The 23,555-nt window shown below is 39.5% G+C and overlaps 1 protein-coding gene across 1 annotated transcript in view; it reads right to left on the bottom strand.

The window, feature by feature from the left end:
- MOB2 (MOB kinase activator 2) overlaps nucleotides 1-22,973 on the bottom strand; it is a 109,605-nt gene extending 86,632 nt beyond the window's left edge. The window contains exon 1 of the mRNA XM_017726627.1: nucleotides 22,771-22,973. Coding sequence (XP_017582116.1) covers nucleotides 22,771-22,958 — 188 coding nt within the window. The 5' untranslated portion in view covers nucleotides 22,959-22,973. The remainder of the gene's footprint in view (nucleotides 1-22,770) is intronic.
- Nucleotides 22,974-23,555: the final 582 nt, after the last annotated feature.

Raw genomic sequence — 23,555 nt, 5'->3', positions numbered from 1 at the left:
TTCTAATGCATGGATTTGCATGGCATTCTTGAAGTATTTTGCTGGAAAAGGACTACTTGGACTTAGTTTTTTAAACAGCACTGTCCTCCCAGTCATTAAACACTTGGTGGAAGTCATACTCCAGCTTTCATACTTCCATCACTTGTGATGGAATTGTGAGGAACAATTTCTTATTAACATCAGGAAACACTGAATTACCAGCCTGCATTCCACAGTGTAAAGACTGCATTGTAGGATTAGGTGAAGTAGTTTTCCATGTTTTTCCTAAAATTATTTCATCCCACAAACATTAGCTATTCCTTCTCCAGATTTGAAAACAACATGTGACACTAATCACAGATTTTGCCTACTAAAAAGCTACAAAGCATCATTATCACATCCTTCAATTAAGGACAGGGTGTTCTACTTCCCTGACTGCGTCAGATTTTGCCCGATAAATAACTACAAAGCATCATTACTGCATCCTTTAGTTAAGGTTACAGGGGCTTGCTTTCCGTAATTGTGACTAACCAAACAGTACGTACTACAGGAAAAGAGCGCCATTCCTCTCTCCTGCTACCTGCAAATTTGATTAATCTAAGAAGCTGTTATTGTAATCAGTGCTACAGACAGCAAACTGCAAGACAAGCTCAGATAAGCGCCTGGTCTTGCAAGAACCAACACCTTTCTTCTGCAGTCAGTCTTCACACAAAATACTCAGATCCTAGCTCAGAATTTGAGAGTGCAATTTTCTGCAGGAGTGCTACAAGGCATATTCACTTCAACTTTATCAGGAGTCAATATTGACCATCACAACTATATATATATAAGCCACTCTGGAAGTACAACCAGCAGTCCCAAATGCTCCTGAGCAGTAGCACTGGTATTTGCAACACCAGAAGCATTATGTCACCATCCCTGAAAGCAGAAAGCCAGTATATTGCCGAGAACCAGAAGAGGTGACTACAGAATTACTCTCTTCAGGTGATGCCTGTGCTCTGTTCAGATGGGATACTGGGCTTTTCTGAGTGGCAAGGTACCCTCAATAGAAAAGATATTATCCTTCAGATGAAGATCCCACTAATGTTTGCCTGATGAAAGAATTGAACTTCTCCTTAGCAAAACTATTGTGTAACTTTTGGAAGTACATAAAACCAGTTTTAATTTATGATGCACTGCTTTTTTAAAGTTCGCTTCAGTTCCAATTAAATCACAAGTGGCATGGCTGAGAGCACAGTATTTTCTGCTCTGCTGGGGTGGCTGGGGTCCAGGCCATCTGCGTGGAATGCAAGGCAGGACATTCCACCCTTCCGCCAGCATGTCCAGCGGTGCCAGCCGCTCCTGCAACCCGCCAAGGGGACAGGGAGGGATCTTCTTTTGTTTTCCTTATTTGTTTATTTGCTTTACTCTGGCAGCAGGCAAAGGGCTCTTCTCTTGCCAAGTTCATTACTATTGTAAAATGTTCCCAATTACACTGAGTAAAGCACTACAGTGAGGAGGGGGAAAAAAACAACTTTAAAGTTTACAATTAAACTACAGAACTTTTTAAGCCTTGATTTTAGGAAACAGGTGGGAGCTGGATTTAGCATATCTCTCCCAAGTGCTCAAATCCACACACATCACTCATTCAAAATATTTCTTTCAAGTTTTTCAATGAAGTTTTTTGTTAAATTAAATTTAACAAACAGTACTAAAAGCAAGTACAAGAAAGCAAGTGCTATCAGCCTCTTCATTTACTGGTCTTCTACAACCCCCTTCCAAACAACTTCCAAAACATCAAAGTTTTATGTTTAGATCCGGGATTACTCAGCCATAGGTGATATAATAACTACTTTTTTCCAAAATGACAATCACTTTGTTATTATCAACATGAAAAGGCATGTCTGTATCTTTTTGGCCCCCATTAACTTTCTCCCTCATCCCACAAAGTTCTTGTCCCCCGCTCACTGAGTACAGACACAAATTGTTGGTGGAACATCTCAGAGTCTCCTAAAGATGACAAACTAATCAAGCAGCAATATTCCACTACTGGCAGAACAGATTCAGGAAAATCACATCATTGTTTTTCTCAGTGGCACCACAGCCTAAATCAGCTTTTTTTGTATGACTCTACTCCGAGGGAGTGAAAAGTGCTACTTAAAAGCTTAAAAGACAAGATTACGACCTCCCATTTTACCGCTCTGGACATCAAGTTGACTGTCACAGCCATACAGAGTATATGCACACAACAAGTTTTTTCTCACGTACAACTCAAGTTGTTTTATGTCTACTCTGCAATTCAAATGTTACATGTTTGCCTTTAAAGAGATTTGATTTACTAACTTGCCTCTTATGTCTAATATTCAGTATGAAAATGTATCATTCTCCCATTCTCAGATCAGTCAGCACTGTATCAGCCAGGTCTAAGCTGCAAAAGACAGGGGACCTTCCTCTCCAAGAAAGAGGAATCCATTCCCGTGTAGTAACTAGAAGTTCTCCAAGCACAGCAAGTGACAGTACAGAACTACACTCTGACAATGCAGGAGCAAGGCTGTCCCTTCCAAGACAAAGATAATCAAACAAAATCAGTACTTGTTTGAAAGGTATTATTCACAAGTCCCTTCTGCTTAGCGGGAGAGCAAAGCATTTGCTTCATATATTAAAAATAGGTAGAAGACCTGAGCATAGCAATAACTATTATATACTACAAGAGTGCTGAAGATCCCACAAAACCCCTCTGTTTCTCTAAATACATGAAGTTCCAGCAGCCAAGAATTAAACCCAGAAGTCTTCCATTGTTCTTTCATTATGAAAAGAATTCACAGTTACACTTTAATACAAAAGGAAGCAGTAAGTTCAGCAAATGCTTACTGTCAACGCTTAATCGATACCCACTTAGGAAAAAGGATGAGAGAAGCAGGAGACTAGGAACAGCATTAAAAGCAAACACACATCCACCCCTTCCTGAAGTTAAACAAAAGGCACCAAAACTAACCAAGCTGCTGCAGGTCCTGTGCCAAGCTTATACCTGCCATGCAGCTCCTGCCCACAAAACACACCAGACGTGAGCATTTCAAAGACTGAACATTACCCCTTTCATGAGATGTTCCCACATTTCTTAGTGGGCAAAGAACAAGAAAATGGACTGCTGTCTAAATCTGTTTACCTAAAATAAGCCATCCTTACTTCAGCACTCCCTCCCTACCCCGAAGGATTTACGAAGCGTGCATTGCCATGATCTGACAAGATCCAATAAACCGGACAGCCTCCCTCTCGCCTGCACAAGGACACAGCTGCTCTGATGCCACATCTAGGCCTTGTGTGCCCAAATGTCGCCTGTACCAGCTCAGCCAGATCTTTATTTCAGTAGCGTTACACATTCCTCTAATCAAGGCTGCAGTTAGACCCACATGCAGATAACCAAATCCTGAAGGCTTCTTCTCACACAAAAAGATTAGTAGAGCTTGTGTTTTTTCACTGTCCCTTTCCAGCTCCTCTCTCTCTTACAGGAGCTCTGCTAAAACTTGGTACACTTCCCAAGCAAAACTGTCACCAGCTAATCTCTAAAAGCCACCAGCACTCTCCCCTCCCCCCAAATGGATCCATCCACAGAACAAACCCAGCTGCTCCTGATAAACATACATGGCTGCATTTCACAATACACTGGAGACCCCTAAAGAGCTATGCCTGAGTACAGCATGCTTGGTCCTGTAACAAGTGTATTAAGACACTGCCCCTTGCATCCTGGAAGCACAAATATTATTGGGAAAATATGCACAAAATCAAATTTTAAGCATGAACTGAGTCACAAGGAATGTACTCTGAACAGCAGCTAGGTAAATTCAGGGTGAACACAATTAGTCATCATCGGTGAGTCACACAAAACAGTACAATTTTCAAAGACAGCAAATTAAGAACATTCTGTTATAATTGATTTTAGTCAAGAACTTCATGTCATTTCATATTAAGTGCAATTTTTTTTGTAAGTTACACGCCAGATTTTTACATACCAAAACATCTGGCTGAGCATGCGGCTATAGACAGTATCTGATGCACAGCCGACTTCCTAACCTCCCTCTGGTGCCCTGGCCAGCACGAGTTTGCCATCTGTGGCACTAAGGGAGGGAGGACATTTATCGTTATTCTTCTATAATCACATATTCAATAAGCAGGATTTCAGACCTAACAGCTGCACCTAGCAATGGGCAATGTGTTATACCTGAGTCAGTCCTTCACCGAAAGATCACATGTGACTATCCACAAAGGGAATCCATCTCTGTCCCAGGATACACAGCATCCCTGAGTACCGAGTGTTATGTCAGCAGAAAAAAAAAATAGCAAAAGACAGGCATAACTTGGAGTTGAGGTTTTTGCTGGCTATTACCATAGTGGGTGACAGAACACAAAAGAAATTATACAGAATGACTCAAATTTGCATTCACTTTGCTGTGGCAAAGCAACTTGCGTATAAAAGAGAGCCAGTCTAATTTTAGCAGAAAATAAGCTGATGTACAAACTATTGTTTAAACAATGATAAGCAAGTTAGAAAGGCTAAGTCTCAGTTAAAAACTACATTTATGGAAAGTGTGCTAAAGCATCTGTTGAAGCATATTAACCAAATTAGCATTACCCACCACCCCATAAAAATCACACACGTATGTACAAACCATCACCACAAACCCTCATGAAATCTGCAGCAATTAAACAGCATAACCAGCAAGCTGAAATGCAGCTTGTTTCTGTAGCTGCCTGGCCCCTCTAATCTTCTGCTCACCAACTTTGCCATCCTGACTGATTACACTTCGATATCAGATATGAAGTTACTTTTCTTCCACCAAACAGAAGAATATTCTGTCAGTGACATTTCTGGATCCACAGTTATAGCAAATGAGAAGAACAACTTCATAGACATTGGAACAATTATTTCTCAGAGGACGTTTTACTTAACTGAAAATGGATTATTTTAGCCTGCTTTTTAGAAAAAAGGTTTCATCTTGTCTAGCACATAACAGGTTTCCATAGCACGTAATGTCACAGTTCCACTAATACATCAAGCTAGCAGACTGTCACTACCACCATTACAATTGATCACACTCCCCCCTCTACCACTCCTGGTCTCCCAACCTTCCCTCTGTGCCTCTCCCATGCAGAGGTACTTGTGCAGCAGTACAGTGAATTGGATCAGGAATTGATCCCAACTGAAATAAAATGTTGTTTTCTTTCCATTCGTTTTAACCTGCATCACTAGCAGGATCCAATTGCCAAGCACTCAAGCACTTGAGCAGGCAAAGAGAGGAATAAACAGCTCCAGCAGTGAGAGGAGGGCACTTCTCTCAGCAGTCCCAAAGTGCTCAGGGAACTATGGCATGAATTACACGGTCTTTGTACAATAGCAAGATTTTTGTTGTAGGATACTGTGGTGCTTTTTATAAAGACCTGCTCCCCCACCTTGTAAAACTATACTTAAAGTTCAGTTCCACAGAAAATCTTCAAGGTTGCCTTCACATACTCTTCACCTGTTGCTTCAGCTTCAGTTGTTCCAGTTGCTTTCTCTCTTCTGGAGAGAAAGTAAAGCATTTGTATTAAAATATTAAGTAATGTGTAGTGAGCAGAACAAGATACCTAATGAGATATTTATGCCAAATCTGAAAAAATTAGGAAGTTCTACAGCACTTTTCACCTCTCTTCTCACCTTTTCCAGAAGAGAAGATTTTAAAAACAGAGGAAGGATCACAGTAGAAGTGATTGGGCACAACTCTGGTGTAGCCAGAGCTCCCGGGCTGAGGCTCTTCCAGCCCATGGCTGTGGCTATTACAGGCATGGTGGTGGTACCAACATTTACGCTGGATGGCCCATTATTGTGAGTGGCAAAACAAATACATACTTGTTTTGTCTGGTGAGGAAAATTATCCTCCTCCTCCAAGTGATCCACCCCATTTCCTGCTTCTCAATACTCTAAAAGCAATTTAATGTTTCTACATTTTCATCTCCACATTGAGAATTCCACATTTACCTCCTCCAGTCTCAGCCATGAAGAGCAGCAACACATTTGTTAGATGGCTCTTTTTCTGCCCAGCTGCATGGATACTAAGAGAGGGAAAAGCCATGTACACAATACAGATTTTTATTGATGTTGATTTTATGCTATAATTTTATACTTTTCATACTTCAGTGTGCTAATGTTTTGTTCAAAATAAATTTCAGTGATACAGAATGATGAGCTAAACCTAGCATTTAATTTTCCAAATAGTACTTGCATATTCTGCATTTTGATACATATGCTAATACCTACTAATTAGAATCATAACAAAGACTTTAAAGATAGGAATTAGGGAGAAGAACTTTCCAAACCAAAATTGATTCGTTGTACGACAAAACAAACATTAGAACCATTTCTTCTGTATAATGATGCGAAATGTTCTCACAATAGGAGAATTGGAAGAGAACTCTAATAGGGAAAAAAAAATTAGAAACCTACATACTATAAATTTCCCACTTCATTATGCTCAGCCTCAAACACTGCTAAAATAAAAAAACACCATCTATATTTTATCATAGCTCAAAAAGACAAGCGATAACACGGTTTCTGTGTGGTACAATACAAATTCTAAGTACGGTATTAGAAATGGGTGACAAACACCATGCAAGGACTTACTGATAAAAACAATACTACAGCATTATGGTTAAAATCTCTGTGGCAAAAATTAGTGTTATTGTTTTAGAGCACTTAAAGGACCAGGGAAGCTTCTACACTCATATGCTTTTTTACAAAGATGAAGGCATACTTTACTTTATATCAGCACTGTAACTACATTAGCTTAAGAGGTTGTTTCACAGAAGCCTACAAAAGATGAAGCAATACGATTTCATTGAATGGGAAGATCCTAATCAGTACCTTGTATTAGCAATTTAATACCAAAGACCACTGAGACAGGCCTAGAGGTTAAAATCCATCAACTTTCTAGTAAAACTCCTTTGATACAGTCTAAAAGTTCCTGCTTTTGTAATAAAAATAAAATTCCATCAATCACTCTGCTTTTAGATTAAACCCATAAGCAAAATTAGGCTCACTAGAAATATATTCATAAATGCTGAAATCCTGAGAAGTATTTCAGCACGGCAGGAAAACGGTGTCACACTATTAGAATTGCAAATTATGTCACCTTTTAGCAAGTGACCAGCAACAGGCCACTCAGAAGTGCTTGGCAATGGAAGAAGGTTTGTTTTCACAGCAGTTAAGGCTTACTTTACGGCTAATCCATCTCAACTTTGCAGGCTTGCTTACCTCAGCAATCTGCACCTTTGAAATAAGTAAATGGAGAAGTTTATTTTCCTGTTCCAGACTGCTGCTTTCAGTGTTTGTGTGAGTTCATCAGCGGGTACACTGCTCCACAATGACAGCGTGAATATTCAAACTGCTACCAGACTGACTACCTTTTTCTTACTGTGAACCCTGCGAAAAACGAACAAAAACCCAACAACAAAAACCCAAATCCTGCACCACAACTTAGACTACTAAGATATCTGTAGTATACAAAATGCTACTCAAAAAATGACAAGTCCATCCATTCGTTAAAATGGTCTTGCTCATCTCTTACACCGTTTTGGGTACTTCTCTCCTTAGCCGTCACCACCTTGGTCAGACACACAAGATATCTGTGGAGTCGTATTCTCAGTAGGAGCACCACGCTGAAGGAAGTAACACTATTGGAAAACAGGATGTGCACAAGGGATTTTTTTTTTTTGTATGCACATTCCCAACTTACATCTTCAAGGAATATTTGGGCAAGGGGAGAACAGATTCAAGCTGAGAGCTTTGCATAACCAGCAAACAAATAAACGGCAACAAGAGGATGGAACAACAAGATTATGCTCTGAATACTCTTGTCTAACGGGAAGGCAAAGCCAAGAAGCCCTGCAGGAAGCACAAGCTAGAAGCAAACTGTCTTATTTCCTATTGCTTCTGTGTTTAAAAACATCCCCAGTATGCATAAATCAAGATGTCACTGGCAGTGAAAACAGAAGCCCAGCTTAACTCCATAGCTACAAGGCTCTGTTAATCCCTCTCTAACATTCTCACTAGGGTCCCCAGCTTTCTTTTGTTCTCATAATATCAAGCTATGACCAAAAAAAACACTATGGCAATGACACATATGGAAGAAATTTGTATTCACTTGTCAGATACTGGGTAAAAATATCTCCCTCAGAGGCACAGAAGTGAAAATCAAAGCAAGCAGAGGCTACTGGGACATACTGACAATCATTCAAATTTTTTGAACACAAATTTATTTACAGCAGCACCCAAAACACTGAGAACAGTCACAACTGTAGTCTAACATGGATCAACATAAAATACCAGTAATCATTACCTGGGGGCTTTTAAAAGATAATCAGTCTTCAGAAACATTCCTAGTTCGTGCATATGTCAGCTCTGTTTATTATTATTGCAAGGTGTAGTAAGAGAAATGCTGTCCTTAGTAAACTTACTGGAAGGAGAAAAGAGCAATGGAATGCAATAGTTCTCCCCCGTAGAGAGGGAACCTCATGCTTTGGCACAGCCATGCTAAAAATCCAGACAGCTCTTCTTTGGACAAGGTGGAACATACTGAAGGCTGTCAGGGAGGTTACAAATGTTGTTGCCACAGTGCATGTGAGGAAGCAGGAACTGCGTGTTTAACTTTCTTTTGTTTTCCTTCCACTCTCAGATGCGAATTACTTTCACAATTATCCAAAGAATTAATCAGCAACTTCTTCACTGGTTTGTTTTGGTAAAAGCTATACCTTCTAGAGAAAAGAGGACAAAAGAGACAGCACTTACCTGCACACCTTTTCATGATAAAGGCTCGTAAGAGCTGCTACAGCCTCCATCACTCCCTTGGCATAGGACAAAGTCATCCTTTAGATGATACAGGACTTAATCTTCTCCAAAATATTCTGGAGAATGTAATACCTGAATGAGTCACGTCCTACTGTATTTTGAAGAAAACAGAATCTCACCAGGAAGTGCAGAGGTACAAGACTCAAATGTTGGACACTGCAATACATACTTTAGTTATCTTTTGAACCAAGTTACCAATGCAAATTCTTGAGAAATCTACATGCACAATTAACCTGTACACAGTATTTTTGTAACAATTTGATTTAAAACCTACTAAAGAAGGAAGCCGTGGAAGAGCAGTAGGTTTTCATAAGCCTAAAGTGCAAAAAGTTCCAAGGAACATAAAAAGGTCGTTTCCATTCACTACACAAACCTGATTTATTCTCAGCATGATACCAACAAATCCCAGGTAGTATTCAACTATCAGCTGCTTGAACTGGCTTGGTTATACATTACTCCTTGCAGTACCCAGCAGAATCATTTCTTCTTCTTCCACATACTTAGTATTTATGTCTCCTGATCAAGATTTTTCTCCTCTATTTATACTACATAAATAAAGCTAGGCTTATTAAGCTAGTGCCAGAGAATAATCACAGAACTGAGAAATACAAAGTGTATTTCGAACACGTACTGAGATCCCTCTTGTGCACACACAACACCAACAAAACCCCATCAACGGGGAAAGCACTCACCTAATGAGACAAAAAAACCCCAATCATTATTCTCTTTATCACAGATCCTCACCCTAAGCATTCTTTCTGAAGAAATTTCAACTTGGCATTTACATAATTTTAAATGGCAATTACATTTAGGGAAAGCACCTTCAACCAATCATCTTTTAATTTCCAATTTCCAGATGCTAAAGTAACTCCTACTGAAGGATTATAATCAGCAAACTCTGCTTAAACTATTTTACTGCATTATTTTGTTTTAATTACTAAAAATTACCAGACTGAAAACAATTCTTCAGATTGTGACAGAAGTTTATATAAATTTCAAAAGCTTAAGCTCAGAATAACCAAGAGGAATAAGCAAGTTTCAAGTATTTAAACTGTTCAGGAAGCACTGCAGATTCAACACCACCAAGGCCAATGTACCATCTGGCTTCTCTGAAAACACATCCCCAACCCAAGTAGATATTTGTCTTTGGAAAAGACCTATCATAAGAAAAACAAGGAAGTACAGATTAGAGAAACAACAGGAGATCAGTAATACAACAGTAATACCAACCAAGTGGTCTCATTTCCTAATTTATATTCTATACTTGATGATGTTAAAACAGACTCTACCTTAATTCTTAGCTCCTTCTGGGGAAGAAAGGGAAAAGGTGGCATATTTTCGCCTCTAGAAAACTAGAAATAACAGCAAGAGCACCACCATGATTCAGTATTAATATCCTGGAATACCTCTAAGTCCATAGAACTTCAAATCTTCTCCCCCAGTAGCCATTTCCATCTTCTTCTCTCATTATCATTGCATTATCAAGATCATTAGAAGTTACTAGAAAGATTAACATTTGTCAAATAACAGTCACAGTCCCAAAGGTGACATTTCAACAATGGGGAACAGCAAATACCAGAAAAAGAGTGACTTACATCATCCTTCAGAACCCCATACCATAATTGAGCGCCCCTAAACAAATGCAAGAATGAAATATGCTAACAAGATAGCTGACTTCATGAATAATAAATCTGAAAATTTCGACCATAGTCAAAAAGGTATTAACTTAAAACAATGAAAAAGAGGTATCAATTTCTTAATCTTCCTGTCAGACATCTTGGAGGTGAAAAGGTACAACTAGTCTATGACTTAAAAATCCCAAGGAAAGACATTCCATGACTACTTAAAGTTTTCCAAACTCAAACACCTGTTCTTTTCCAAACTCAAACACCAGTACATTTAGTACTTTTGTAAGAAGAAACAGATACTGGAAATGAGTGTTACAAGAAGTATTTTAGAAGGGAGTTACATTCTTGTCCCTCTCTAGCACTCAGATTTTTGTGGAGCATTTCAACTTCCGGTACATAAAAAGGGGAGGTATTTGCAAACAAAAGATTAGGCTTTACTGTGCTGTTAAGCAAATATGTTCTGAATATCTACCTCTGCACCTCAGAACTATTGTAATGCAACACAACAGCCTACCAAGACCAGTACTCCATTCTGATACTAGCCAACACCATAACAATTCAGAAGACTCCATAGATCTCTGGAATCACAGCTAATTGCCCAAAACCATATCCCAGGAGAAATTTCTTCCCAACTGACTGCTCAGCTTTGATGCATTATCCTAGCTAGTACTTTTGCTAATGTGGTTAATCTTTACAGAACTGTATGATTTACCTTAGTGAATCATACAGTTTAAATCCTCAGCTCAGCCACAGGCTGTATACAAAAATTCTTCCTATTTATTATTATTCCAGCCTTCTAGTGTTATCCAATACAACAAAATTGTTCTTTATTGTCAAAGTATGCTGGCAAGTAAATTGTTTTTAAACCCACTTTTGCCTTATTCTCCCCCTCATTTTTGAAATTGGTGTTGCTTTTCCACATGATGAAGCAGAAAAAGTTTTTACTGAAACCCAGTTAACCTGAAGGTCTTCTGGGTTTAATTTTGTAACAAGAGCATACCTGAGAATTCATTCTTTCTTTGGAGGTTTGAGCACCTGCTGTGAAACTCACATTGCCATTTTACTACTAGACTCCAAAAAATGGGGCAAAAAAAAAAAAAAAAGAGAGAGATTAAAAAGTAACAGTTTCATGTTAGTAGCTAGCTGTCACTATAGAATAATATTTGTTTTAGGTACCACGAGTTAATGAGTAGCCCATGGCTATATGATAACCATTGTCTCCCTTGGAGAGTAGATTCCTTTTTAGACAGGTTTATCACACAGTATTTTTACTTCATGTCCTGTGCACTCCACCCACACCACTATTCTCCAGGGATCTTAGAGAAACAAGTCATGGGGAGAGTTCCTGTAAGCAGGAACATTATTACTTTCAGTGGGAACATGGATCCAGTTTCCATTAGTTATTCCCACAGCTGTTGGGTCCTGCCTTTTTTTATTTTTACATGTTACAAGTCCATATACTTGGGCATATACCAGCAAAAGGATAAGGAGAGAGTTGATTTTACATAGACTCTTTGAGAAACTTCATATTTGCAACACCCTTTAGTAACAATGCATTATTTTTCATCCAAAAACATACCAAACCTAGGATGTACTATTTCTCTTATTTTAATGAATACTGACCAATCTACTCCATTGTTTGGTCAGCAGTACCAAACAGTTTTAATGAACTTTCCCTCTGTAGCACTACTAGAACTTTGTGCCATTTTAAAAAAACTTAAGGTTAGTGAATTGCAGAATTAAGAGGAATAGGGGAAAAAAACAAGTACATCTTCCTATTTCACTTTGCTAGGAACAAAAAGTTCTGGGTGGATTTCGTTTGCACTTGCAGTCTGGCTCCCCTATCACAACAGCCTTTGACCTTCTCCACTGTTCCATAGCTTGACTATGTCCAGCCTGGCTTCTACAGTAATTGATGGACACAGTACAAGCAAAAAACATGGAACAATTACTAAACTCTAGCTTCAGAGGTAACAGCAGAGGACAAAATTTTACACAAAGCTGCACATTTCAGCCTAATCACGTTTCAATTTCCATCACACCAGCAAATCAAGCCCTCCAGAAAGCAGAGAGGTTCTTTCCCACTCGGGTTCTGTGTAGTCCACAAAGGGTGCACTGACCTGGTAGTTGGTGCCCTCGAGTTCACACCTCACATCATCACCACTGTTTCTCTGCCTTAGTCCTTGAGACTGGTCAGCACTACCTTCTGGCCTAACTTGTGCTACCATCGAAGTGCACACACTGTTTTTTGGTGTATCTGGGACTAGATCTTTTGCCTATAAAGTCACAGATCCAAATAAACCTCATACGCACCTTCTTATAAAACTGTGCTAGGTCCACAAGCAGAAGAAAGTATTACATACAAGCCACGAGACAAGAACTATCGGCCAGGGATTGAAGGGCAGGCAATAATTTTCGCAGCCACAGGCAAGTGAGAAGTCCCCACAGACAGAAACACAATGTCCTGTAATACCTGATAGCCTGCTGCAGGCCTCTGCTTGCTAAATAGAAACACGTGACAAACCAGGCCACAGACATTTATCTGGATGAACAATAAATTACTCTTTTACGTCAGGCACGTACTGGAATTCCCCAGATCCAAGCTCTTTGGGCATTTGTTTTGACAGCTATAGTTCAATTACCAACAGTGATTGTACGTAAGATACTATTATATGCAGTATTTTATAAAAATATCAAGGCCTTAGTAATAATGGAAAATAATTATCATTCCTTTATTAAACCCAGACAGGAAATGATGATGTCTGTGCTAGTAAAGTTTTATTACATGTATAAACACCATACTTATTCCTATATTTGCTTCCTCTTTGCTCAACACCTATCTGCTTACTCAGACACCAAGGCTGTTTTTAGCATGGGGGACTATCAGCCTGATGACATCTCTCATGAACTCTCAGGTTTGTTTTCCAAATTATTAAATTTTTTTTTCTACTTTTTGTCATTGGAAGAGTGCTTTTACACTCAAGAAATCAAAGGAGTGAATTTGAATTGCATCTTTTAAAACACATCAAGACCTTCATGGAAGGTGTCCTTCAGAAGTTAAGCAACTTCCACGTTAGCTTAAATCGTGATGCCCACCGAAATATTTAACACCTTTTTATTTTACATTTTTGGCTTGGCTCAGAAATACTGTGGGTGGATGACACATCTAAACAAGTACAACCAATGTGTTTAAATTTGTCTGTCTTTATAATAAAGTTACTTCCTTCTCAAGAAATTCTTGCCAACTTTTTTATTTTATAATAACATCCCCCATGTTTCAGAATAAAATGTTTAAACATGGGAATTCAATAGATCTACTAGGTAAGAATATTTCTTGTTTAATTACAGAATGGATTATGACTAGAAAAAGCAAACAAATAAACCAAACAAAAAAACCCAGCAAGTGATTTTCTCCTGCAATATAGTGGATTATACTGCATGTGCTTCATGAACTGCAGAAAATACTTCTTCAATTAACAAGCTGCCTCCTTGCCAGTACTCCCAAGGAGTCCAACAGTGAGAGTAAGTTTTCACTCTACCTAAAACCAGGAAGAACTTGATTTAAACAGAAACATTGATTCTGTTAACAATAATAAGAGAATACAAGCCTGTGAACATGTAAATAATACCTTGCCCACTTAAAAAGTTGTACCACATATAGTAACAACTGCCTACATTTTAGTGGATGACTGTGCACATCCTGTCTGAAACAAGTCTGGAAAAATTCTTATAAACACACAAAAAAAAAAAGAACCACCAAAACTAAAACCACCAGCTTACTACAGTACTGTGTGAAAACAGAAAGGCCCCCCCTTAAAAGGCAAACCAACCACATTACCTACAAACTTGCAATTAAATACCGAAATGCTTGTGCATTACAAGCACGAACCCACAATCTCCCCTTTCTTAGATGAGTTTTCATAGCACTTTACTCCACTTGCTCAAGCCTCAACAAGCTCAAGTGACTCAGGCCAGTACCTTCATATTCATCAGGGTGGGGCAAGGGAGACAACCTCAGTACAGACACTCTGCGGTTATAAGAATGCAAATTACCCAATTCAGCATTTTGAATAGCACCCATAACTCAAAGCTAAAACCTATGCTACACCAGACCACATGCTAAAAGCCTATCATATGCCTAACAAGAAACATTCATAAATACATCAAAAAAAACCCCTGAGATTTCATTTTAGTCTTCAAAAATTGCTCATCACCAATGGCACCACAACAATCAAGTGAAGAAGGGACACAGTAGGAACAACTGCTGTTACTTGCCCATCCAGGAATATGGTGCAAAAGAAACATTACTCCTTAATGCCCAACAAGTCAAGCAGCAGAGGGGTGGCCAACAGACCCTCTGCCTTGCAAGATTAAGGCTAGAATTGAACGAAAAAAAAGCTACAGTCATTAAGATGAAGTACCCTTTCACTGGTTTTGTTCGCCTCTTAGCAGTCATATTTCTCCCAAACCTCAAAACTCAGCTAATTAAAAAAAAAAAAAAAAAAAAAGGCACTATCTGGCTACAACAAAAAGGAGGCACAGACAAGACCATAAGAACATCAGAACTGCAGGTTAGCACAGGCACCCCAATCGGAAATTACAAGGAAACCAAGAAAGGTTGGCTCACAGAACAAAGTAAGACAACATTGGAAAAAAATTAGAGCCATCAGAGGATTTGAATACCCTAGAACAGAATCTGCAAGTACTTCCATTTCTAACCTCTTTCTCTTGCTAGAAGATATTCAGATAACCTTAAATAGCAAGACCAGTGCCCAAATATGGCTTTTTGAATGGAGGCTGGTCAGCTCCTTAAAAAGGTACCAGTCCCCTGCTAAACCAGCAGGTGAGATTCTCCAGCTGGCCTGGAACTGTACTATTAGCATGCTTTTGTTCAAGACAGGTTATTAACATAAACTAGAGATACAAGCATGCCCAGAAGCTTTTTCTTTCTTTCCCAAGTACTTTTGTTAATAACTAATAAAAGTTATTAGCCCTCACTACAAACTTGGTTCCCTTTGTATCTGATGGAAAACAGCCACACACTAACACTCTTGTAGACATGACAATCAGGAAGGTTGTACAGATTGGAGTTCCAGCAACACCTGGATATCATCAGAGAGAAGACTGACTGAAGGAAAAAAGCTATTTATCATTTACCTGACAAACCTGAAACCACTGAGTTCATCCTGTAACCTGAGCCTATTCGCAGAGCAGACACCTCCTCTTAAAAAACATCTCCATCCAATTTTGCATAACTTGTAAAGAAGGAACAAAGCCTCTCCCGAGCAACTCCATGCTGGTTTATGAAGCACCATGTAAAAGAAACATGTTCTCCAAATTAGGAAATTCTAGACTGAAGTTTATGAACTGAAGCAGTCAGGAAAAAAAAATAAGGCTCAAGATCACCTCTATGCAACCTGTTTCACACAGCTTCTGTTCATTATGTATAAATACTAGGAGAGTTCTCAGATAAAAGTCCCAAGTATTTAGACATTTCAGAGTAGAAAAGGGACAACAGTGATCCAGTCACTGAACACTGATGATAAAAATATTCAGGGACCACCTTTATCACCTAAGCAGTGAAAAAGAAGGGGAAAAGAAATTAAAAAGCATGCAGATCTATTCTGATGAGCTTGAGTTACCAGACCTGGATCATTTAGAGATACAGTTTTCTGCATGCTTACATTCTAGCTTAATGGCTTTACTTTCAGTGCTCAGAGGAAGAAGGAATTTGATCTGTGACAGTCATTCCTGTCTTGATTCCAGTTTAATCTGTGACATTCTTCAGAAAATTGCACCTAAATTCTGGTTTGGGGGTTATTTTTGTGTGCGTGTATATGTGTGTTCGATGCTCTTTTTCCACAGTCAGGAACAGAGGTTTGCAGGTTGTGTGAAAAACTTGCACCTTGACCAGTTTCTCTTGGCTGGCAGGATAAAAGGAAACTAACTTTTGAGAAAACTGCCATTTTTTCCCTTCCAAATGCTAAAATTATCACACTGCTCTTCAGGTATTTAGTTATATTCATCATTCTAGCTGCAAAATTAAATTATTTAGAACTACTGCACACTGTCTCAGGAACAGGGAAGCTCCTAGACTGCAACTGTTTGAAGCGCCAGAACAAGGCCATGAAGCAACAGTTCTTCCTCAAGTCATCCCACTTGATGTAACGCTTTCCAGTACTACTCTAAACAACACGATTGCAAAAATAAATTTAAATAATAAGATTTATTCATTTTATGTACAGTTAAGGACAGCTTAATTTTTTTTTTTTTTTTTTTTTTTTTTTTGTAACTGCAGAGTAAGATGAGTGGAAAAATTGCTAAGAAGGATTTTGAAAAACAGAACCTAGCAAGCAAGCTTCACAACCTTATCACCAATTGTAAAAGGCTAAACATGGGTAGAATACAATGGACAAGATCACTTCAGTAGTATTCCACTAGCAGAAACACACATTAAAGCTGCTTGCTAGGTCATCAGTGATGGCAGAATACGCAGATCTGACAACACCGAGTTCAAACTTGTATGCAGAGCTATCTAAAAATTGCAGTCTCTTATTAATTTTACTCTTTCAAGTATGCTTTCTCTGGGCCCACATCCAGCAGATGTAACAGATGGAAACTGCCAGTGAAATATGGCAAAGTTATGTAGGCCATCATGCATGAACCAAGCTTCCTGAACGCTCTCTTGAATCAGACTGCTGGATTCAGCCAGGCACCCAAAATACCACCTACCTTCACATTCACACCATGACACAGCCAGCACTTCTCTCAGGTAGATGAAACATGATTTACAGACAATTGTAAAGTCTGTAAACATATAAATATATAAATATGCAGTTCACGATGAGTATTTTTACAGTTTAGCCATAAAGTGAATGTAACACTGTGGGACAGCAACTGTGACAGTGCTCTGATGCCACTGCCTGCTCCAGGATACCAGCCTAGTCATGGCATCCCCTATTTCCAGACATTCTGCAGTTCTTCTCAACATTCAAGCAGGATACATCACCAGAAGATAGATCACTAATTATTTTCAGAGTAATTACCACTAATAATCACATTACTACATGATTACGTTCAGTTAAGTCCTTGCTGCCACCAAAGTAAGTGTTCTCTAAGCTTTGTGTTCTCACAAACACCAATAGTGCTAACAACATTATTCATGTAGCTACACAAACAGGCTGCAGGAACTCATTTAGCTGAAAACTAACCTGAGCAGAGGAAACAAGGCAGAATAATAAATTAAAAAAAAAAATATTTGTTTTCCTTCAGATGAGTGTCTTAACCTACCAGCCTTCCTGAATCCTGATGCTACTGCAAAGGAGGAGAGAGTAACATGCAGAGACATGCAAGGAAGGAGTATTGCTACACTTAAAGAATACTCAACTCCTTTTCTAGGCAAAGTAATAGTTCATTTTATTTTAGGGACCTGGAAAATTACCTACTCTTCTTATCCCTCAACATGTTGGAAAAAGAGCACTCTAATAAGATAAAACCAGTATTAACCCATGCACCAGACTCAGCAAAGTAACTGATAAATTCTGTGGTTTGCTGAAGTAACAAAGGTTTTAAAATGCAGGATTTCTTTGGCATTTTCTCCAAGAAATCAATAATTAACTATACCAGGACACTTCAGGGAGCAAGGCTCTGCAGTTATTTGCTATCTGTTTTGCACTACAAAAGAAGAACCTTAGCAGTGACCATCTCAGTAATATAACTGAGCACTTTCAGAAGCAGGGAGATGTAAGGCAACAACACACCTGAAAAATTTAAATTGCTCTCTTACAGTCATGACTCCTTTTCTACAACTCTAATAGCCCTTGAAACTCACATTTCAAAGCAACAGCACATTTCCACTACTATACTAATGAATATTACAAGTTAATATTTAATGAAGATCTAATTTTACCTGCAGACAGTGTTACGTAGTTGTTTCACAGTTAAGCTCTGCTTTAGCAGAGGTACTGCTCATGTCTGCTAAGGTTTTGAAGTAGTATTGAAGTCTCATCTGTAAGCAGTGAATGGAGTGCCAGTGGTTCACAGACAGACCTAGATTTATCTGGGGACAGCAACCTGGGACCCCATAGGTAATGTTACACCTATAAATAGAAGCAAATAAGGAACATGTGAATTTTTTCTGCCCAATGAGACCATACATGTCTGGTTTACTGGTTCTGAGTTATTTTCTTCCTCCTCAAAGTAGGGAAAATGGCATGTGAGGCCAAGAATCTGCAGGGAAGGGAATGCAAGGGAAACACCTGTTGTGAGGTCAGTTCAAAAACAGAACAAAGATACACGCCATGTGAGCTGTGAAAGGTGAGAGGTTGCAGCAGTTTGTAGAGGGAAGACTGCCTTATAAAGGCAAGAGAATTTCTTCACAGGAGATGACTAAAGGGAAGAAAGGGGAAAGCATTCCCTACAGCTACAGCAGCTGAAGAACTTGCAGTGTTATTCCCTTCTTCCTTTTAATAGAAATATTTGCTATAATTAGGAAGTTTTGAATGGTACCCAGAATGAAAATCATTACCTACTTTTTGTATGAAAGGTCTGCTAGGTAAAAGCAGGTTCAGCTGTATTATGCACCAGCCAAACTGACAGCTAAGCTTGCTGCATGATTTCTCATTGCTCCCACTACAAGATGCACTCCTTACAGTTAATGGACTTGATGATCCTCATGGCTCCCTTCCAATCCGAGATATCCTATGATAGTGCACCTATTCAAAAGCAACAAAGGTTTAGTCTAACAGGTGACAAACAGCATATTGGATCTGTACTGACTCAGAACTCGAACACTGGTGTGCTTTTTTCACATCTAGTCCTCAGCTGTTCTGGCTCAAGGTTAGGACTTTTCTGCATGACAATGCTATTCCTATTTCACCATAGCCTGTCTTGAACTGGACAGTGTCTTAAGGCCTTATGAGGACATTTCTTAAAGATCCTTCCACAAATGTGCAATGGAAGACAATGAAACAGCAGTATGTGTTACTTTCCTTCTAGCCTTCAGAATTACTGCAGGGATAGCATGGCAAAATCCTATATCCAAAACAAATGAAACAACTGCCAGCTTAAATTTAAGTCCCTGACAGTTATAGCTGAATAAAATAAATGCATGACATACAAGTCTCCTCTACCAAACAAATCTAGCAGTGTGCTGACCTTGAGAAGTTCTTTTGCACTGTTTTTTAAAAAACACCACTATAGCATATACTCAAAAAGACTGAATTTGCATAATTACTGTGTTATCTCACTACAACATACTTTCCAACTACCTATCTTGATGAGATGAAGACTATGCAATGCAGCACATATATGTGGTGTTTACAATGGATTAACCAACATTACAAAGTAAAATCTGCAAGTGTGAGGGCTATTAGTTTCAATTAGGCATTATTCAGTTTACAGCTGTAGCCACTTGCTATGTCTTGCAGACCACAGACCACCTGAGGAGACAGAAATAATCTGTGCTGTCTTTGGGCACAAATGTCCTGACCAGAAGTTTACTTCTTCTGCCATTTGTATTTTCCTTATCTTTCTAGGCCATTGCTTTTTCTCTAACCGTCCTCAAAGCAGAAAATGTGGAATATGAGAAAAGCATAGCCTTCAATCATTTTTAGGCCCTTCTTTTCAAGTCACTAAGGCAACATATGGAAGAACAAATAACTGAGCAGGGGATGGTATGACTGTATGGACAACAAGATCTAAAAGGGATGGTATGACTGCATGGATAACAAGATCTAAAACTTAAATGGAGAAGAAATCTCTCTTGCAGACAGCCTCTCTCTCTTTATTACACTTTATACTCTAATAAAGCCTGAGAGAAGGAGCTGTGAATCTTTGTCAAATCGATGTAAGCAGCTCTCTCAGCTTCAATCAGTATAATCTATTAACCTACTAAACTACAAAGTTTATAGTACAGATGAAGATCAAATTATGATTGTGTTTAACAGGTAATAATTTGTAAAATACTTTGTTTCTCTCTTTCCTTATTACATAAGGGTTTACCAAAACCACTACAGTACACAACCCTCCTCTCTTATGAAAAAACGCATTACAGCATCAGACAGCACTGCTGAAGATGAAAAATAATTGACACCATGTCAGATTTATTAGCACCATTAATACGTTTTACTCCCATCCAATTATGAAATTTTAAAACAAGCTTAAAAACCACGTTTCGTAAGTGAAGGCACAATGCCTGCCTTTGTTGCTACTTTGAACTTCAAGAGCAGATCAATGCTATTTGCAACACAAAAGTTTGGAATCTCTTCCAAATCGGGTAATATGGATCTCTGGCAAACGATGTTGAGCAAAGCAATTAAGCAACACTGATCTCTAGTCAAAATTGCACTTAGAATGCATGCTATGTAAAACAAATAAGATCAAAATGGTCTTTTTTTTTTTTTTTTTTTTGAGAGAAGGCCCAGAAGAAACCATAGTGTTTCACCAGCATCAGTATTAATGCTGAATTCAGTGGAAGGGCAAAATACACTAATCAATCACAGAAAATACTCTGGCTTTACTTTGGTGCTAAACTAAGCACCGTACCATGCCAGCAGCTCATTCTTTTCAGCTTTCTTCCTTAGGACTTGACTGGATTTTGAAGCACTTGACTGAACAGCAGGCAGCACCCAGAGAAGTTTTGCTGTGTGACCACATAAGCCTGTAGCTGTTTGTTAATCTGTAATAAATTCACTATTGTTTGTAAGCTTCAGCTTCCGTTTTCGTGTATATTGAGTACTCTGAGGCAATCAGAGACACTTGGGCTGCCGCTCTCAGTGGTACGATTAGGGACCACAAGAGAAGGGGAGGACCAGGAAGGAATAACGCAGATCTCGCTCTATACTATGTCTATCAGATAAATGCGACACCAGCTTGAAGGGTCGAGATCTAGAACAGGAGCAACTGTTACTGCTGCCTAATTTAACTCACTTGCACTTGAAGGATCATTTCTCAGTAACACGAAGTTAAAACACAGAGGTGTTTTTCACACCAAAAGGTTAAGAAAGCACAACAGATGAGGAGACATACAAGACCCTCTGCAAGGGTTAGGGAAAGTGCATGGAAAGCTGAAATTGCAAACCACCACCTTACCAAAGCAGTCAGGAACAAGAATGATCACAGTGGTTTTATTAGTGACAACACTGACTCGGGAAAGAGAAACACCACCAAGAAGCAGACCAATACATTTTGCTTGCCAGAGGCATCGACGCCAACTAATGTGTTACTGGGAGAGACCTGTTTTCCTACTATTCTGCAGGCTTTTCTTCAGCCCTGCCCTCCTCACACCAGAGACCCAAACATCTGAAGTTCCCACTGAAAGAAAGGTTGAGCGAGTGGCATTACCCAAACTTCTGCCTGGGCAGACAAACGTCCTCAACTTCTTTGTCAAGCAGCAGGACGGATGTTTCCATTTACAAAGACAGTTGCTAACAGCAGGCATAACTTGGCCAGAAATAAGAAAGGGTCCCTCAGGATTCTTAGCCTTTCCCACTTCAAAATATCAATGCTTCCCCCTCCCTGCCATAATCACATACAACCATCCTCCCCAAAATGTGCACAAATAGAACTAACAACGTTTTAAAGGAGAAAACACTAAGAGCATCAGTGGGACAATACTGGGTATGGTCAGGAGAGAAACGTATCAGGAAATAGCTGAGAACAAGCAAGTAATGCACAAATGACTCAGGATCCATTCCCATTACAATGGGGAAAACAGGCAAGTCTTTTCCACACATGTACGGATCCACCCACCCTGGGTAAAAAGGTACAGAACAAATGCCAATTTTTTTTGCGGCAACTTCAAGAAGCCCAAAATATTTTTCACAAGAAAACCATCATTCTAATATACTGAGAGTTTGGCTAAAACAAACCTTGATTCCTTTCTGGTTTACAATATAATTTGCACAGAGTAAGTACAGCTGTTGTAGTGGGGCATTTTGAGTCATACTAGTATCCTGCATAAGTCCTGGATCTGACCTTTTTTTGTAATTACAGTAACACTCTTTGACACTCGGGCATTTACTTTTACAAAGTCAGTGTAACAGACCACCTGTGCTTTGTGGGTGTTACAAAACACATCAAAACAAGCTCGTCATTTCTATTTTCATTGACACCATGTAACAACAGAGTGCCGCCCTCAGACTTACAAGACACAAGGTCTGCAGTACATGGCACCCAGACCCCTTCACATGCCACAAATACTGCACTTCTGCTGCTCAGCCTGCTGGAGGAATAGCCAGCCATCGGTGTCCACCCCACAGATATTCAGCATTCCCTCCATCAGAGTGAGTGAGGAGTCAGACTCACAGTAAAACTTTGTACTGACAGCTGGTTCCAGAGTCGGACACGACCCGTGTGAAGGCAAGTAACAAGTGCACTCCCACCACCAAAGAGATCAGCTGCAGACAAAAGGCAACACGCACGCGAATGACCTTTCTAAATACACTACATCCAGCAACAGCGACAAAATAGTTTACCTTGTGTTCTAAGGACATTAGTGTTAGAAAAGGAGGCAACCCAGATGGCAAAGACCATGTTCAGGAACTGGACCAAACTGCTGTGAAGAACAAACTAAGGGTAGCAAGTTATCACAGCAGCGCTAGTTTTGCTGGAGCATAAACCAAGTGCTCATGCGATTTAGAAGCATAATTATTCACAGTTCACCTGAGTGTAGGTCGCCCGCACAATTCATGCAAGAAGTAACCGAGAAAATCTTGCTTGGGATACTGGTAGCGTTATCAGGTCGCTCCCATCAACTGCATCTCCTTCTCCTGCACTGAGGCTTCCAGACCTAAAACCTGCAGCAAACAGCTCTCTACCTTCTGTCTCTGTGTAATTAGCACTATTAATCCCAGGCTATCCAAGCCCCCTGGCGTGGCTCCGATTTGGCGTTAATCTCTGCCGAGGTCTCTTCTTCCTCCCCCCAGAGAGCCGTTTAAACCTTGGCACGCCTTTCGGTTTACATGCTCTGTCGCAGGGGGATTAGCCCCACACTGCATGGGTGGGAAGCACAGAGAGTTGCCACACCTAGCCTGCCTATACCCCAAAAGGGAAGGAAAAGTTACTTTTCAGAGAGCCACCGCTCGGGCCCA

This window comes from Corvus brachyrhynchos, unplaced genomic scaffold (assembly GCF_000691975.1).
Source record: "Corvus brachyrhynchos isolate BGI_N302 unplaced genomic scaffold, ASM69197v1 scaffold62, whole genome shotgun sequence".
Taxonomy (NCBI): domain Eukaryota; kingdom Metazoa; phylum Chordata; class Aves; order Passeriformes; family Corvidae; genus Corvus; species Corvus brachyrhynchos.
The sequence above is the reverse complement of the archived record's forward strand: the minus strand, read 5'-3'. Positions and strand labels throughout refer to the sequence as shown.